General features: G+C 37.8%; 1 protein-coding gene across 1 annotated transcript in view; it reads left to right on the top strand.

The window, feature by feature from the left end:
* Nucleotides 1-19,360, top strand: part of FLT1 (fms related receptor tyrosine kinase 1) — a 201,170-nt gene that overhangs the window by 74,060 nt on the left and 107,750 nt on the right. Inside the window, exon 11 of the mRNA XM_007495262.3 lies at nt 17,862-17,976. Coding sequence (XP_007495324.2) covers nt 17,862-17,976 — 115 coding nt within the window. The remainder of the gene's footprint in view (nt 1-17,861; nt 17,977-19,360) is intronic.

Below are 19,360 nucleotides of genomic sequence, written 5' to 3'. Positions count from 1 at the left end.
GAAAAAAAAAGTGACCATTTCCTGGGTGTAAAAGTAGGTCAAATGCTAGAGGGAAACAGATAATTGAAGAAAAATTTTAAGAACAAAGAGAAACATGGCCAATATCTTAGCGTTCCTAATATATCTCTTATGCCACTCATATACAAACACCTAGAGCTGTTGACATGTAGCATATATAGGATTATTTGAAAAATGACTTGTGTACATCTACCTCCAGAGAAAGAACTGATAAATAGAAAATAAGTAAGATGAGGTTTTACATAGACATATATCTTTTTGCCAAATGATGTCTTCTCTAATGCGGGGAGGAAATGAAAGAAATTTTAATATAACAAGCAAACAAATAATTTTTTAAAAGTTTAAAGATATATAGTATGTAGCGTATATTTGAATGTGAAAATGTGGACCCTGACTAGGCATACTGCAAAGAATTCTAATTTGTGACAAAAGAAAACCTCTAGTCAAATGAGAACTTTCAAGACGACTTCACCAAAGAACACTTTACCAGGACTTTTTGTTAAACAGACAACCAACTAAAACTGACCATCTTATACAGTAGCTTTCATCCCAAGCCAAAACTGGATGTTTGCTTACTAATGAGGAACTTCTTGCATCCTATTAAATAATTACTGGGCTGAGGAAGGGCATGCACTGCAATGTGAGTGTCCCATAGAGGGACCCTTATTAATATTTCATAAAAGCCCTGAGAACAGAACCCAAGCCCATTTGCCAAAGCCTCTTTGCCAGTTTTCCATGCCTAAGTGTGATTTGCCACTTTGAATCTGGTGGACAATTATTCCTGCTGAATTAACTGTCTCCTGTAATTGCTATAAAAGATTTCATTGTTTCCTTTAAATAAAAAAAAAGTCTGAGTTATGCAAATTCTATCTTGTATGAGTTGAATAGCGAACTTTCTGCCATGAACGATGTAGCTTCCCAGGACTGGGAACACGGGAACATAACAGCATGAAAGAAATGTGGGACGATGTGCTGGAGATGGGGGAGAGGACACCAGAATTCTCTGCATCACCAAATCTAACTTTATTCAGAGGTGTGAGAGTTGAGTGAACACTTCAGTATTGAATCAGTGAGTTAATTTCAAATGTCTACATTTACCACATGAGGGAAATTAATTATTAAAAAAAAAGCAAAAAACTGCAAGATTAGAAAGCTTCCCCACACCACCCCTATGTGCTGAAATCCTACCCATCTTGCAAACCCAAGTGCAGGAGCTTTACTTTTTCTATGGAACTGTCCATTTCCCCCTGATATCTCATAGCTTCTCTTGTTATGGTTATTTTGTGCCTGACATCTCTGGAACTAGATTTTAAGTTCTATAAAAGTGAAGGTTATGCTTTCTTCATCTTTATATGCCTCAAAAGATGTTTAATGAATGTTTGCCAGATTGAACCAAAGTGAAAAACTTCAGGGAAAGTATATAATTATAAAGACCTCTCCAGTAATTCAAGTCATTTTGGTCCAGGATGCAATACAGTAACCAAGGGATGTTAAATTTGACCCAGACTCTCTAGTATCTTCAGGACTGAGGACCATATTGGGATGGCCCCCTAAAACTACTATTGATATAGACCCTCTGGGGAAAATACAGGCTGGATAAAACCCAATCCAAACCAAAGAGTTTGGCCCAAACCAGGCCAGTTTCCAGAATGCAGTGAGTCAAAAGTAGTTGAGCACACTGAATTTGACTTGTTTTGACACTTTCAACTAACAGTACAGTCCTCTCCTTGTAATTTTTTTCAGTGTGTGGGTGTGTTTGATGTCCTGTAGTGAAGCCTCATCCCCTCAATTTATTGCCAGGAATTAATGTCCTAGACCAGAGGTCAGAAAACCCTCAGTTCTGTAAAACATCAGTGAAGGTATTGGGCGCAGAAGTAAAAGCGAATGCAATTGACAGACATACAACATATGTGGGAGAGAAGGAACAAAGACTATACCTTAGCAGAGATGCATTATAAGTATTTACTTAATTTATTGACTAGAGAGGAATAAAGAAGAGGGAGAAAGAATTGCAGAAGAGATAAATCAGTAGGTAGAGAGGATGAAAGGATATAGAAAGAAAAAATTAAAACATGTACTTGAAGAATAGTGGACTCCTAGATAATTTGGAAGGACTTATGACAAAGAATGCTCTCCACCTCCAGAGAAAAGAACTGTTAGACAGAATGCAGATCAAAGCTTTTGATTTTTCACTTGTTTATTTTTGGTTTGGTGGTTTGGGTTTTCTATGATTATTCTCTTTCAAAAATGGACAACATGGAAATATGTTTTGCGTAATAATACATGTGTAACCCAGATCGAATGGCTTGCTAGTTCCAGGAGACAGGAGAGAAGGGAGAGAGGGAGACAATTTGGATCATATAACTCTGGAAAACTTATGTGGAAATTTATTTTTATGTATGATTTGTAAAATAAAATATCTTTATACAAAATAAATTAAAAGGCATAAAAAAGAATAATAGATTATCTCCAAACTACTCAGTTGACAATAATTAAAGGTTCAAATTCCAGTACCAGTACTGGCACTCTTTAATTTGTCTAGAAACATAGATTGTTAGATTCATAAGTAACCTCAATGTATAATCTAGTTCAGGCATCCCTTTGGAGCCTAAGACCCATTCTCAGAACATTTTTTTTAAATGAATTTTTTAAAAAGCACACAGGATTACAAAAAAAAAGAGGAAGATTAGTGAAAATAAAGATGTAATTGTTTTCCCACTTTCGAAATTTATTCATGATTCCCTTTGGGTTCCAAATTAAGAACTTCTATTATAGTACAACCAGCATAGGAAGAAATTGAGGTCCAGAGGGGGTCAAGTATTTTTCTTGGGGTCATTTAGCTAATTATAACTAATTTTAGCTAATAATGGCAAATTTGACATACCTGAGCCATGTAAATAATAATGAAGGCAGCACAGATTGGACTTTTAATGATAAATGTAGACAATAGGTGCTGTAGGGGTTGAGCAGAGAGAGAGAGAGAGAGAAAGAGAGAGAGAAAGAGCTATGTGGAAAAGATAGAATAAAGTTGTCCTTGAAGGATGAGTAGGATTTCAGTAGGTAGAGTGGATGCCCAAGCTCATTCTCAGTATCAGAAAAAACACGATCAAAGTAAAATAAGGAGGAAAAAGGCAAAATGAGGTAAAAGGTCAATGGGGGAGACTAGTCTGAAGGAAGCACAGGATCCTGGATGGGGAATATGGGCAGTTAGGCTTAGAAAGGCAGATGAAATGCAGGTTATGAAGGACATCATGAGATAAGGTAAGTAATCTGAAGAGTCATCATTCTACTTTATGTCAGGTGACGGGGATACTTTGAGGGCCTCAGAGATGCTTCTGGTCTTAGCTCAATTAGAAGGTGCACTGGGATCATCTGCAAAGGGCATTTATAGACAAGAGGAAATAGGAAAGTAGTTGGTGTTTAATGTTTGCCAAAAGTAGAACTTGTCCATTTTTTGGCATTATCATTGGGTGTAGAGAACATTGAGCCAGAAGAAAAAAAATGGACATGGAAATAGAAAAAAATGGAGTGAGTGCAGGGAAGCAGAGGGAGACGTAGCAAAGTGGCATTAGGAAATCTTGCCTCTGGGTCTCCTTGTTTAGTGATTGCAGGATATGAGAGGTTCTCATGCTGGTGCCGGGGTCCAAGCACACACAATGTCATGGTGTGAATGAAGTGAGTAATCATGACATTGTCGTATCAGACCCAGACTAGTATTGTTTCCCTGAATTTTATCACTATTACTTCCCCTATTAAATTTCTTCTTGTTACTTTCCCACCACTACTGGAATTGCCTTCCTCATGCAAAACAATTCAATCATGGTTTCCTGTTATCTACTGAATACCAGTCAGACTTCTTAACTTAACATTCAATACCTACACCCCTACTCCCAATCTGCTACCACTCTGTCTTTCCAGTCTTATCTCATTTTCTGTTTTCTGACCACAGATTTGACTTTCTTCATAGCTAGATTATGCTTTTCACATAGTAAGCACTTAGTAAATGCTCATTCATTCATTCATTCTCTATGCTTTCTAGGCCATGTTGTCAATTTTTAGGCATACAATAAGATGAGCATGTGTTGTCATCCTGATGGAATTCCCTTCTTGTTCAGAATGAGGATGGAAATAACATCATTCTTCATGGGACATAGAAGATTGGTATCAAAGCCAAACTTGGGCATTTTGTAATAACGGAGTTGCAGAAATAGTTATGGAGCAGAGAAAAACCATCTTTAATAAAGTAATCTTTAAGTAAACAAATTTTTAAAAACCATCTTTAAGTAAATAATAGAAGAATGTCCAAATGGGACCCATGAATCTCCAAACATATTAATACCTCCAAATTCTACTGCATTTTCATCCCTACATATTACTTTGTTTTAATGTTCTATAATAATCTCTTTGAATCCTAGCATCAGAGCTATGTGTTTGATATTTCTTTTTTATTTTTAACCTTTAACTTCCTATCATAGAATCAATACTGTGTATTGGTTCTAAAGCAAAAGAGCAGGAAGAGCTAGGCAATATGGGTTTGACTTGCTCGGGCTCACACAGCTAGGAAGTGTCTGAGCACAGATTTGAACCCAAGACCACCCATATCTAAGCTTGATTCTCAAACTACAGAGCCACCCAATTGCCCCTGTGTTTGACATTTCAATCCAACAGGCATGTATTAAATATATCCTATGTGCAAGGCACACTACAACATTGGTTTTGATGGCCATACTTTTTCTTTGGCTCCCTGGCTACATACAGCAAGGAGTTTGTTAACAGTATATAGGTGGCCTCTGCTGCAATTAACACTTTGGTGTCTAACTGATTATTTTTGCTGAATCCATCTTGTTGGTGTTGGTGTTGGTCTGTCCTGTTGTCATGCTTGATAGATGGTATGGCTCCCTAACACTTGGAGCTGGGGTTTCATGATAGGTCAATACTGCCAAGATATTGATGAGAAGTTTCCTGAGGTATCTGCATTCTCCAGGAATCTCATGGTAAGCTCCATGGGTGTTTCAAATGCCAATCTATCAGCCATGGCTTGTATAACTAGTGGAGCTTGGAGAAATCATTCTTAACCTGGAATCCAGAGACTTATGAAGTAGATTTCCAGGGGTCTATGAACATAGATTGGGAAAAGACTATATTTTAACTTTCACTAACTTTTGATTTTCATTGTAATCCTTGTATTTTATCATAGACAATTTTTTTTTTTACCATACACATTTAAAAACATTCTCCAAAGAAGGGGTCCCTAGGCTTTTCCAGATTGCCAAAGGAGTTGATGACAAAAACAAAAGGGTTAGCTACTCTTGTCTTCGAGCTTCTTTTGTAGTCTAGTAATTGAAAAATCCAAACTGACCCTAGGCAAATTTGTGACATGTTATTGTTAGATCATTTCAGTTGTGTCCAACTCTTCATGATCCAATTTGGGTTTTGTTTGTTTGTTTGTTTGTTTTGGCAAAATGTGGTTTGCCATTTTCTTCTCCAGCTCATTTTACAGATGAGGAACTGAGAAAAACAGAGTTAAGTAATATGCCCTGGGTCACACAGCTAGTAGGTGTCTGGGGTTGGATTTGAACTCATGAAGATAGCTCTTCCTGATTCTAGTCTGATTGCTTTATCCACTGTGCCCCCTCACTGCCCAAAATCATAACACAGGGGAAGTTTATTTTTGTTATTCCACAGTCTCTCTTCTCATGTACCCCACTCAATCTTAATCCCCAGCCCTCAGCTTCATTCTGTCCCAGATATCTAGGGTTCTTTCTTCAGTGGCCACCTAGGCTTAGTGTTGTATCCCATCCTCTCCCCAAAGTTCTGTCCAAACTAACCTCATCTGTGTCCTACCTCCTCTAGCTACTAGAACTTATCAACTAAACTATCCTAGTAGGTTAACTGTCTCATGTAGCATACATGCATTCTGACAGAGGGTGAGAAGTTTCTAGAAATTGTATTTTCACCCAGAGTAATTACAAATGGAAATGTCAGCCACTGGAGCAGGTTGGTGTATAAGAGAATGTATTCAAGTTTCACCTCTTCCAGGAAGTCCTTCCTTATTAACTACTCAGGCCCACGATTTCTCTCTTTAATATTTGACTTCCTTTTGCATTTATTGCTTACATCAAACAGCTAAACAGTTCTTTTTTTTTCCCATGAGTCTCTGACTTATATCCCAGTGAAATTGTAATTATATCCTATACTTCTACTCTTTCTGTGATATGTGAGCTGTAAATCCTTGTTGAATTAAAGAACCTGTAGCAATCATGGGTTTAATGTTTGATAACTACACTGAGCAATTAGAAAACTATTGCTATGCATCAAGACAGAAGATATTTCCCCCCATATCAGCATCACTGTATATATGTATTTATAGATATATATTGAAGTTCCCCATTTTTATCACTTTGTCAAATAGAAACTGTTGTAAGAGTTTGTCTAAAAACCTATAAGATATCCTTTTATTTCCTCAACTTTTGTCACACTAATAGAGATTTCATAGTCCTTGTATTTGTGGAATAGGTTGGAGGTTATCAAATAGTCATTCATTCCTAACTTTCAGCAGGCCTGAGATAAGTGATTATGTGATTACAAAGCTGACACTTGGCATCCAGAGCCCTAAAGCAGGAAGGTTTCTCAGGAGGAAAATGTGACTGCCTTTTTCTGTAAACTGTCCATGAGCAAGAAGTCTGGTTTCATTCAGGGCAATAATTTAATATCCATATTATAGACAACTAACTAACTTGCTTCCCATCTTTCTGGGCAATTAATTTGTTTTGTCCCTCCTACGATGCTCCTGTTTAATGATGCAGAGACTACTTTCTTGGAATTCAATATTCTCCTATTTCTTTTTGCATCATGTTGAGAAGGCTTAGGATTGATGGTATCCTGGCAAACCAAGCTCATAGGCAATGTTTATAACACTTGCCTTCTGTAAAAAGAACTAGGAAGAGAGAGGTGGTGAGGTTTAATGGGAGCTACCATTCCTTTCACCATGAATCAAACCACAGCTTATATCACTCGCTTTCCTGGCACTTTTGGAAATTCCACCATCAGTAACTTGATTCATTATTTTTCCTCCTCATAGTCATGAGTTCTACTCTAAGTCAGTAACTGTATTATCACAGAAAGCATTGGAAACCACATGGGCAAGTTAAGCCTGAGGTCCTGAGCTGGAGAACAGTGATCCTAATGTGCCTTGTTTAGTGAAGGCATTTTCTGTATATTTCTGTGCTATATCTGTATAATATCAGTGAAATCGTGGACCATCCTTGGTAAGGGGAGAAGCAATCAGAAGTGCTCCCAATGACTTATGGGGTAGCCTTTATGCCTTCTCTCTCCATGGAATAAGGAGAAAGAGCAATACTGACATTCTAATGGCCCATGATGGGAATTTGCCCAAACCTGTCTCATGGAAATAGACCAATCCTGGGTGCATGGGGTCTATTTTTTAAATGGTGGGGTTTCCATTATTACCATAACATGAGTGAATAAGCAACCTTTTTATCTTCAGAGATAGTTTAAGACTTTGATATTATCATTATAATAGCATTTCTATAACACTTTCAGGTTAATGCACTTTTTATGTGTTAGCTCACTTGATCCTCTAGCAATTCAATAAATTCTCTTTTATTCCCATTTTACAAATGAAGAAACTGAGTCTGGGAGAGGAGACAAGAATATCTGAGGCAAGATTCAAATTCAGATCTTTCTGACTTCAGGTCCAGCACTTTATCTACTGTGATAACAACAAGTTGCATATTAAGAAATCTCAGATGTGTTAGAATGCTAAATGAGAGTGCTTGTGGCCACTCCTATAATTGCCTCAAAGATTCATCATTCCTGAATCTGTCTGGTTTTTTTTTCCTTATTCACTATACTACCCTTCCTGATTAGGACTAGTCCCCATTGTCAGTAAAGGCAATAGCAACTCATGTTATAGAATGCTTTATGCTTTGCAAAATATGGCCCTTACAATAATCCTGTGAGGTAAGTATTGTGAGTATTTCTATTCCTTTTTTTTACAAATGAAGAAACTAAGACTCACAGATGTTGTGATTTGTTCTTGGTCTCTCAACTAATAGATGTCAGAGCCAGAATCCAAACTCAAGTCTTCTGATCCTGTATCCAGGGCTTCTCCCCCTTCCCCCCCTTTTTTTCCAAAGCACTGGGAAAGAATGTGTTGGTCCTTGTGTTTTGAGATTCAGACCTACACTCTTCCAGTCTAAACATCACCCGCACTTGATGAAAGACACACTGGAAATGGCTCAGATTTTGAGAGGATAAAAGTAAATCCTTGGAACTGTTAAAGATTATGATAGAATCAAACAGAAGAGCAAAAAAGGAGGAGGAAGGAAGGAAGGGTTGGGGAAGGCAGGATCTTATTCTGAGTCTGAATGGGCTGTAAGGTTGACTGGAGCAGGAAACAGTGCATGCCAAGAAGAACACGAAAGGCTCTTGTCTAAACAGAGGTGGGTCAGGACCCATGGTCACCTCCACCATTGTCCAAAGAACGGAACCAAAAATGTCAGTCCTTAAAAACACCCTAAATTCCCCAGCTTCATCCAGAAAACTTACTGTCTTACCTCCGCTATTACAGGTAGAAGACACTACTCTGGATTCTACAGTGCAAACCCAATTCTTATACTGACCACCCTGAAGTCCCAGAACTTTTGCTTAAAGCAAAAGGAGTAGGATTTAGTCCAGCCCAGCTCCCCTCCCTAAATTTTCTCTCCACCTCCATACCCTCCACAGCTCTTCCCCACCACCACCTTCCCCCCCACAGAGTATATATTATTTTATTTATTTTTCAAGAAGTGAGGGGGGAGTCAATTTCTTATAGATTCTATTCATCTGATGGCTCCAATACATTATCTTCAGCATTCTGACACAATATCCACAGTAGCAAAGAAATGTTTATATCATAACTCTTCAATTGGCCAGCATGTCATAGCCTTGTGAACCACTCACAGTCTGGCCTTCTGGCAAGGTTCCAATGGGTAGTTTGTTCTTTCTCCTTTTTTTAAAGGGCATTTTACAGCCTTGATTTGATCTTTACTACTGTTGTAACCTTTTGTTTCCTGACTCGAAATGATTCAATATTCTTACAAACAGATTCTAATCACTTTAGCACGTGCTGTAAAATCCCATTCAGGAGATAAAGCAGTTTTCAAAACAGTTTCTCAGCATCTAATGGAAAAATGGAAATTGTTCTCTATGTTGGGCTTTTCTGGATGTTCTTCAGCCTTCCTTTAAAGGGGCTTCTTGTAGCAATGCATTCAAGATGAGACTATATAAAATAGATTAGCCTCATTTTAAGGTATTTTTACCCAAACTGTGTTAGAAATAATGCAGACTTAAGAAAATAAAACCCCAAAGAAAGTTAAATACAGAAGCAAATTAGGGATTCTTCGTTTCTATTGCCAAGCCTTCCCTGGCACCCCAAGCAAAGATGTCCATCAGAATGTAATAAATAAAAAAAAGGCTACAATTTTAGCATTAAACGTTTTTCATTAGGAAAACTTCAGCATGGGAATCAACAGGTTTGTGGTGATCAAAGAGTTCTCTTATCTAAAGTATATCTTTTTCCTTAAAGCATAGTGATGGAATAGTTAAGGCTATTTTTTCTCACTGAATCTGAGAACTTTGGAGCCTGAAGAGACAGCAGCAGTTATCAAATTCAACTCATGCTTGAAAGAAATTCCCACTTTAACATACCCAACAAGTGGTCATTATTCCCTTGTTGGATGCCAGTACCTTATAACTAGATTGAATACAAAAGATATCAAGGTTTTCCTCTGTAGGAAAGAACTCTGGCTGGATTTACATTTGCAGTATTGGGAGGATCAAGGCAGCTAGGTGGTATAGTGGAGAAAGTGCCAGTCCTCGAGTCAGGAAGGCTCATGATCCTTTCATGTTCAAATTTGGCCATAGACACTAGCTGTGTGATCTTGGGCAAGTCTCTTAATCCTGTTTGCCTCATGTTGCTCATCTGAAAAATGAGCTGAAGAAGGAAATGCCAAACTACTCCAGCATCTCAGCCAAGAAAACTCCAAATGGGATCATGAAGAATCAGACACAACTGAAAAATGACTGAACCACAGAAATGGGCAAATCCTTTGTAACAGAATCAACAAAAATGGGTGGATCTCATTTCACCTAGGATAGCAGACCATAAGATCAGAGAATTAGAGCCAAAAAGGATCTTAAAAGTCATCTAGTCCAACCTCCTCATCTTACATGAGAGGAAATTGATCTTTTGTTGTTTATTCAAAGATGATATTGAGATCTTTTGGGAATTAAAAAAAAAATACTGCTTGGGATAGAATGAGATCCAGTTCTTAATTACTTTGACACAGCTATAATCTTGTTTGTGTGAGTACTCCCCTCAAAGAAATAGTACAGATCACAACCATTCTTTACTTTTTCATTCAATGTGATTCCTCTCCATATCCTCCTTAATAGATGGTTGATCCAACATGATAGGCCCCCAGTTCCAGTCCTTGGCACCTTTACATAGACAATTATTTAAAATGAAATATAAAATCATTATATTCCCTGCAAGTGTTGGGATCTTCAGTGCCCAAAGGACATACTTTTACTTTGTTTTTGGTTTTCAGATGGAAGATCTAGAAAACGGTTGTACCAACAAAGGCAGGTCATACACGAGATAGTCATAATAATGACTTTTATCATGACCAGGATCTATCCTGTTTACAACTTGCAGCCATATATTTTGATGGAATTATCATAGAATCACAGAATTTCAAAGTTGGAAGAACCATAAGGGTTCTTTCTGTCTAATCTGTTCCTAGACAGTAATTGCCCCTAAAAAGTCCTAGATAAGTGTATATGAAGGCTTAGTTTAGACTCCTCCATTTGAGGACAAATTACATCTTAACATAGTCAGTCTTTGGATAGCTCTAATTGTTGGGAAATGTTTCCTTAAATCTTGTTTAATCTTATTAACTCTTGTTCTCTTTATCTGTTATAGCCTATCGTGTATATATAGCTACTCTATAATTAAATGTACATATAATTAATAGATTTCCTTAAATTCTGAGATAACACTATGAATAATTGATACTTAAATTCAATGTGTTATTTTAATTCATTTACTATAAGCCCCAAAATTTACTATAAGCCCATAAAGGATATACTTAAGTAAAAAGTTAGGTTATTTTATCTTTCTTAAGTGCTAAACAAATAAACACACACAAGAATTTGTTGACTTCTAATTCTCCTTGATTTCCCCAAAATTCTTTGTATAGTTAATTTCCTTTCACCTAGCTAGGAAGTGTCTCAGTCCAGATTTGAACCCAGGTCCTCCTGACTCCAGGACTGGTGCTCTGTCTACTAGGCTGACTGCTGTCCCTTTTACTATCTTATTCATTATTCTCAAGTGTAAAATTTTCTACACTTTTCCCTACCTTAAAATGTAGTTAATTATAGGAAAGTTATCGTCCTTGTCTACTAGACTGGATGATAATCATTTGTGTTTTAAATATAAGAATGTTGATTTCATTCTTTTATCTACCAATATGATCATTCAGAGTAGTCAGATTGATTTTTTTAAGCATATACATGCACTTATTGACAGAGTCCAATTATCATGGTCAGATTTATGTTGGAGGCAAAGTAGCATAGTAGGCTCCATTTGACATGGAAATGGAAGGACTTAGAATCTTGTCTCAGATATTAGTTAGCTCTGTGGCCATGAATAAGTCTTTTAAAAACTTAGATCTTAATGACATGTGAAAACTCAGTGGAATTGCACGTCAGCTATGGGAGGGAGGCAGGGGTAGGGAAGGGAAAGAACATGAATCTTGTAACCATGGGAAAATATTCTAAGTTAACTAATTAAATAAAAATTAAAAAACAACAACAAAATCAAAACCTTAGATCTTCAGTTTTTTCACTTGTAAAATGGCAATAATACTTGCACTATCAACCTCATAAGGCAGTTATGAAGATAATATATTGGACAGCTAGAAGTGGATAGAGTGTCAGGTCTAGAGTCGAGAAGAATCATCTTCCTGAATTCAAATCTGGTCTGACCACTTACTGGCTGTGTGACTTTGAGCAAGTCATTTAACCTGGTTTGCCTCAGTTTCCTCGCCTATAAAACAAGCCGGAGAAGAAAATGGTGAACCACTCCAGAATCTTGGTCAAGAAAACCCCAAGTGGGATCACAAGGAGCCAGGCACAACTGAAAAAATAACTAACAACCAAACAGGACAGCTAAGTGGCTCAGTAGAGAGAGAGCCAGGACTGGAGATGGGAGGTCCTAGGTTCAAATATGGTATTACACCCTTCCTCCTTGCATGATCCTGGGCAAGTCATTTAGCTCTTGTCTCCTAGTCCTTATCATTCTTCTGCCTTAGAACCAATAAGGTATTGATTCTAAGACAGAAAGGAGGGTTTAAAAAAAAAGACAATCTGCTGTAAATATTAAAGCACCATCTAAATCTTAGCTATTATCACTCATAGGAAATTTATTCACATTTGTATGTAACCTAGAGCTCTTAGAAGACTGATTTTTTCCAAGAGATTTTCTTATTCCTTCTTTCACCCTGACTCAAGTAAATTAGGAGTTGGGATTTAGTGGGAAAATGCTTATGTAGGAAAGTTATAAGTATTATTTTTTATTTTTATTTATTCCCCCAGCAAAGGGACCCTGGGAAGGGCTTGTTTCCAGGTTAGCTCAAGGTGCTTACAAACTAATAGGTGGCGAGAGCTATACAGAATATAGAGCTGTAACAGCTAGACCACAATGAAATGAACAGGAGAAGTCAGGCAGGGTGACCCGGGATGCTGAAAGAGTAAAGGTTCATTCCTAGGGAGAAGGATCAGGAAAGCTGTTGTGGGACATTTGCTACTTGAGGTCAACCTTAAAGAAAGAGGATATCCATAAGCAGATGTGACAGTCCCCCACAGGTCGCAGATAATTGCTTATCTCCCAAACAGCATGTCTTGTTAGTGATAATGATACTAATAGGAGATAGGGTCTAGATGGGTGCTTTCATTGGGAGAGGGGATTCTCAGATAAAGAAACTTTTCTACCAGAACAGGATGGTACCAAGAGTTCCCTAGATCGGTGCTTTGAAACTCAACTAGAAATGGAGGTCACAACTCATCCAGATGTAAAGATGGCTGATGGCTGCATGTTGGTGTCATTTTAAAATGTGATGTTCTCTGTTTGATTGTGTTTTTATTCATTTTGTTAAATATTTCCTGATTGCATTTTAATCTGGTTCAGGCCACACTCAAGAGTGTTGTGAGTGGTGTGCTTGACACCTCTCTCTACCTTAGAGCATTGAGAGACTGAGTAATCTGCTCAGGGTACCAAGTGTTAAAGGCTCTCTGTTCACTACACCTGGTACTTCTCAATAAAAAAAAAAAAAGATAATAATATTTCCCATTTCTGTAGTGCTTTAAGGATTATGAAGACTTTTCCTCACAACAAAAATGTGGACAGTGTCTGTGATCTTCTCCCAGTTGAAAAGATGAGAAACTCAGGCTTAGAGAATTTAAGTGGTTTTCCCAGTCTTAAACATCTAGTAAGCATCAGAGCAAGAAGTCTAAACCAGGTACTCCAATCCCAAATCTAGCACTCTTTCCACCATACCCCATCCTTACTGGTCACTCATCCAAACTACAGAGGGGGAATTCCTGGGTTCAAACTTGACCTCAGTTATTTCCTAAGTGTGTGACCCTGGGCAAGTCAGTTAATCTCCATTGGGCAGCTCTTCTGCCTTAAAACTGATATACAGTATTGATTCTAAGATGGAAGGTGAGGATTTTTTTTTTAAGTCATTAGGCAAGATTATGAATGGTTCATTCAATTCCCAATCACTAATAAAAAAAAAATCAAGTATCTCCCCTATTAAGAGTAGGTCAGTAGTGCCATGTTTATGAAAGGTGGCATTTCCCCCATGATTTATAAGAAAAGCAAAAATCCAAGCAAATGACACAGTCTGCCAGGGGTCTCCAAATTAGAGTTCCATAACTGATAAGTCATTCATGTAGTCCTATCTTCATGAGCTACATGCATATCGGTTCCTCAATTTTCATTTATTTATATCAGTCTTTAGCCTGAAACGGATTTATTTCAACCCCAGGCAATCTCCAGAGATGACATGTAGTACACTCTTACCCCGGAAATTTTTTTCCTTTCAATAGTTATAAATACCCCCACGCTATTGTACTTGGCATGCTGTATGCAAATGGAGGTAGGAGGTCTAAACTCATTAGGAAAAGGAGAGAGCCCAGGAGCATGGAGAAGACAGCGTAAAGCTAATGTTGATAACAGTGGCCTTGTCCAGAATAGGCCATGGGATTTTCCTTATCTCACTTTGGCAGGAGGTGCGGTGAGCTTCCTGTGCGAAATCAGGAGCGTATGCAGCTTTCCTCTCGTTGTTTGGCTTCCTCCTCTCTACAAGACGTTCCCAGCACTGTGATTATCTCTGCATCTTCAAACATGGCACAATCTACTTCCTTAAGAGCTTGATGTATTCTTAATGTTCAGGCAAATTCCCTCCCCCCCCCCCCCCCCCCCCGCCAAATCTCTTTTCAAGTGCTGTTACATAGCCAGTGCCCAAAATGAGATTCTATTTTTAAGGTTGCACTTCCAAGTTACCAACAAGAAAAAAAAATCCCCAAATGGAAATATATAATAACTGGGAAAAAATAGCAGCTACAGGTCTTTATGGATCATTGATATTATTGTGGGCTTTCAGGTGAAACCCATCTATGATCTTCCATTGCCAAAGTCTATAGAAATAATGAGTGACTGTGTCAGAATGACTGGCTGAAAGAATGCAAGTGAGGAATGTGTCTGAAGTCAAACAGGCTTGACTTGAGCCATGTGAATTTGGAGAGCAGGTCTCCTGTCATCCTTTGTGCTGGGGAACCTCCCAGTCTTATTTTGCCCTAATATAGATAGATTTGCATTTCCTGAAGACAAGGAGCATGCAATTAACATCCTGGACCACAGCTACACCATTCACATTGCTCTTGGCTTTAGAATAAAAATTAAAGGTCTCTTATTCCAAACACAAGAATATTTCTGCCATTCTTGATGTCAGTATCAAATGTTAAGGAAAAAATTTTAAGTGAAAGAAAAGTACAAGGTAAGGATGTCAAGCTTAAGGAGAGAGAGGACATCAATATTGAGAAAACAGAAGCAACGTGATCTCGTATATGTGTTTTTAAATTGATGTTTAAAATGCTTCAAAGAGGGGGAGAAGAATAGTGTTTAGTAAATAGCACTCCTGCTTAAGAGGAAGTAAATTAAAAGCCTACTGAGATATTGGAGTTTTTGGCAAGTATTAGTAATGTAAAAAGAATTGGGAATTGTGTCCAGAGCCTGAGAATTATTTTTGGACAATGACATATATTACATTTAAAACTCTTTCACTAAAACAGTCTGCTAAAATGTTGGCTTTACCCTTAACAATGTCTCCAACCTCTTTTTTTCCAGACATTTCCCATTACTTCCCCCCAATCAACGTTCTAGCCAAAAGTGAACTATTTTCTATTCCCCGTACACAACATTTTCTCTCTCCAACCTGTGTTTTGTACAGATTCACTCCTTCCCACTTCAAACCTGGGGAGTTCTTCTTCCTCATCTTTTCCTCCTGACATTCTTGGATCTATTCAAAGCCCAGCTCAAGATTTGAAATCTTTTGCGATCCTCAATTTATTAGCACCTATAAATGTATTATGTGTTTTCTGTATCTATCTTGTACATATTTATCTGTATAGATGATTGTTTTTCTCCAATAAAATAAGCTTCTTAAAGAAAAAATAAATAAAAAGTTGGCTTTATCCTCAGTATTACTCATTCACTGATGTACAAGACCTTTTTTTCCTGTTTATCAGTCATAGCTCCATTAATCAATCAATGGTTGAGAATATCATGTTATTTGTTTTTCCCTCATGCATTACTTGGAACGTTTGTCATTCCTTTTATATAGTTTAATAGCATTTTATCATTCCTTATATAATTTTCAGTTCAGTGTCAGATTTGTGAATTTTTTTCCCAGGTAAGCCTGGGTTTATTGTTTGGATTCTTTTCAGGACACCATACTGGTGTGCTACATGACCATTTTCTAAAACAAATTCTTAAGCTATGGACATAATTTTCCAAAGCACCCCAAACAGTAGCATCGAGGGAAGCTTGTTGTCTCCAAGGAACCATTTCTCTTGGGACTTTGTGAAGGACCCTCTGAGTGGTTCTAAAGAAAATCTTTTGTGAGCCTGTGACTCTCTCTTTGGCATTTTCCACAACACTGATCAATAGAATATCTCAGTAGTTAACATCTATCAAAAAATCTTGCATGATCTTAATGTATGTATAGGAATGCCTTGATAGAAATTATGCTTTGCTCTACTGAGGCAAACGCTTTCTGATAATCAATAATGAAAAACACAATGGAATCTTCTGTTTCCTATGCTTCTTGTCAAGTGGATGTCTCTGAAGATATACTCAATAGCAGAAAGTCATATGTGAAAGCCTGCCTGATCTTTTCTCATGTTTTCACTAATTGTACATACTAGATTTTTAAAAGCATGTAAGATTCCAAGGGATATTGGGGCTGAATGACATCTCTGAGGTCATCTGGTTCAACCCTTCATCTCATAGATGAGGAAGCTAAGGCTCAGTTGAAGTGATTTGCTAACGTGTATGTTTCCATGTGTACCTAATTAGCCCTTTTTAAAAAGGGCAGTCTTCTAGTATAAAGCCAATTCCTTTCAGATATAAAGTTGTTAACAGAACTTCAAAGTTGTTGAGTTTCGTTCTTTTTAAAAAAAAGCAATTTTCATGTTAGTAGTTTGAGGTCTAATTAGATATGGCTTTTGGCTTTCTAATGATCTATTTTATTTATACCTTTGTTACAAAAATTAGTGTGGAGTGGGTACATAGCAAAGCATCCTTGGAGTCAGTAAGCCTTGGATTAAAAGCTCTGCCTCATATATATATATATGAGGCAGAACTTTATATATATATATATATATATATATATATATATATATATATATATAATGCCAAAGCATTTAACGCTTCAGTAGCACAGGCAGATCTCTCAGACTATCCACTAAAAATTTGTTGCTGGGGCAGTTTGGGTGGCTTAGAGGATTGAGAGCCAGTCCTAGAGTCAGGAGGTCCTGAGTTCAAATTTGGTCTGAGATACTTCATAGCTATGTGACCTCCCCTCCCCCCATTGCCTAGCCTTTACCACTGTTTTGACTTGGAACCAATACACGGTATTGATTCTAAGATGGAAGGGGAGAGAGAGAGAGAGAGAGAGAGAGAGAGAGAGAGAGAGAGAGAGAGAGAGAGAGAGAGAGAGAGAGAAAGGAGGAAGAGAGGGAGGAAGGAAGGAAGGAAGGAAGGAAGGAAGGAAGGAAGGAAGGAAGGAAGGAAGGAAGGAAGGAAGGAAGGAAGGAAGGAAGGAAGGAAGGAAGGAAGGAAGGAAGGAAGGAAGGAAGGAAGGAAGGAAGGAAGGAAGGAAAGAAGGAAGGAAGGAAGAAAGGAAGGAAGGAAGGAAGGAAGGAAGGAAAGCAGTTGCTTATTTGTGCTGGTGGAAAACAGACGGTTTCCACCCTGAAAACCCTTATTGTGATAAAATCACAAATCCATCCAGAGTTGGTTGCATGTTCAGTTCACACGAAACATATACACAGCTCTCCAGATGTAGTTGTTTTTCTATATGGAGAATAGAAAAGAAGGTATATGGAAAATTTGCATCTTAACTGGAAAGATCAACTCATTCACCCAGTATGCCCACAGCCTTGATGCTGCTGTAAAGAACAGCATTTTGATGACAGCTCTTTTGTGCTTCCAGGTATGACTTTTGTTCTACCAGTGACAGATCTTTCAACTTGGATGCCAGCAGCAATATTGGGAATAGAATCCAGAGCATCACTCAGCGTATGGCTGTAATAGAAGGAAAGAATAAGGTATTGTTTACAAAATGAAAAATCTATCTTCTTTATCACTTGTGAGACAACTTGGTATCTCAGATTCGTGAGAGCAGGCACAATCCAAACATATAAAAACCTAGATGGAGTGTGTAGACATATCTTAAACAAATCGTTGGAGATGTCAGTCAGTGGAGAGACCTGCTGGAAGCTCTCTAGCTGACACACTCTCAAAAATGTTTATCATTTCAAAGTAGTAAGCTTACTACTCAAATAAAGAAAGTGGAGACGTCCTCTTGTGCAGCAAAATTATATATATAAGAGTTCCAAAGAGATGGAAGCCAGATAATGGAGAATCTACTGAATTTATTTGGATAAAACTGAACAATTGGTTCAGCTGTGTGACCCTGGGCAAGTCACTTGACCCCCATTGCCTAGCCCTTACCACTCTTCTGCTCCAAGACAGAAGGTAAGAGTTAAAAAAAAAAAACAAAAAACTGAACAATTGGGTTGATAAAATATTTTCATTTCATTGTAGCCAAAAACTGATTGGCTTTTGAGTGCCATAAGCTTCTTATGGCTGAATTGATTTGTGTAGAGAAATGTGTTCTACCCATCTCTTCAAGTCACTGCTGTCTCAACCTAAAGCCCATTGAACCAGGCAAAATCTCACAGAATCTCTGCTCCAAGTGCCTGTAACAGATCATAAGACTAACCTACTTTCACATGCAACTTTGACCAGCAAGGAAATGGTGCTAGGTTTTTTAAAAAAGCAGGGAAAAAGTCCCTTTAAAAGTTCCTATTTTTAAATGCTTGATGGGTCTTATTCCATTGCAAATAAAGAACCTCCTTCAAAACCAAGAAGGTTTGGGATTCAAATCTTGCCCCTAAATTACATATGCCTCTGAGCAAGTAACTTCAGTGGAACAGCTAAATGGCCAAGTAGATGATGGTGCTGATAATAACAATAAAGAAGATAACAGTAACAATAATTATAATTATAGCAGCTAGTCACTTAACCCTTTTGCCTCCATTTCCTCATATGTAAAATGAGCTGGAGAAGGAAGTGAGAAACCATTCTAGTATCTCTGCTAAGAAAACTCCAAATAGGGTCACAAAGAGCCAGACACAACTGAAAACCACTGAACAAGAACAAAAACAGGATTTATATAATATTTTATGGTGTTTACAAAGAGCTTTTCATAGTCTCTCATTTGATCCTCATAATGATCCTGTTAGGTGGGGACTATTAGTATCCCCATTTTCCTGATGAGAAACAGACTGAGAGAGATTAAATGATTTGTCCAGAATCTAGGTCCAATACTCTTTCCCCTATACTATCTAGCTATTTTCATTGTTGGACTTGGAAGTTGAACTTGGATCTCAGGGACACCTGAGATTGAATTCTGCCCCCAGACATTTG

Source organism: Monodelphis domestica, chromosome 4 (assembly GCF_027887165.1).
Source record: "Monodelphis domestica isolate mMonDom1 chromosome 4, mMonDom1.pri, whole genome shotgun sequence".
NCBI lineage: Eukaryota > Metazoa > Chordata > Mammalia > Didelphimorphia > Didelphidae > Monodelphis > Monodelphis domestica.
Note: the sequence above shows the minus strand (reverse complement) of the source record. Positions and strands in the feature narration are given on the sequence as shown.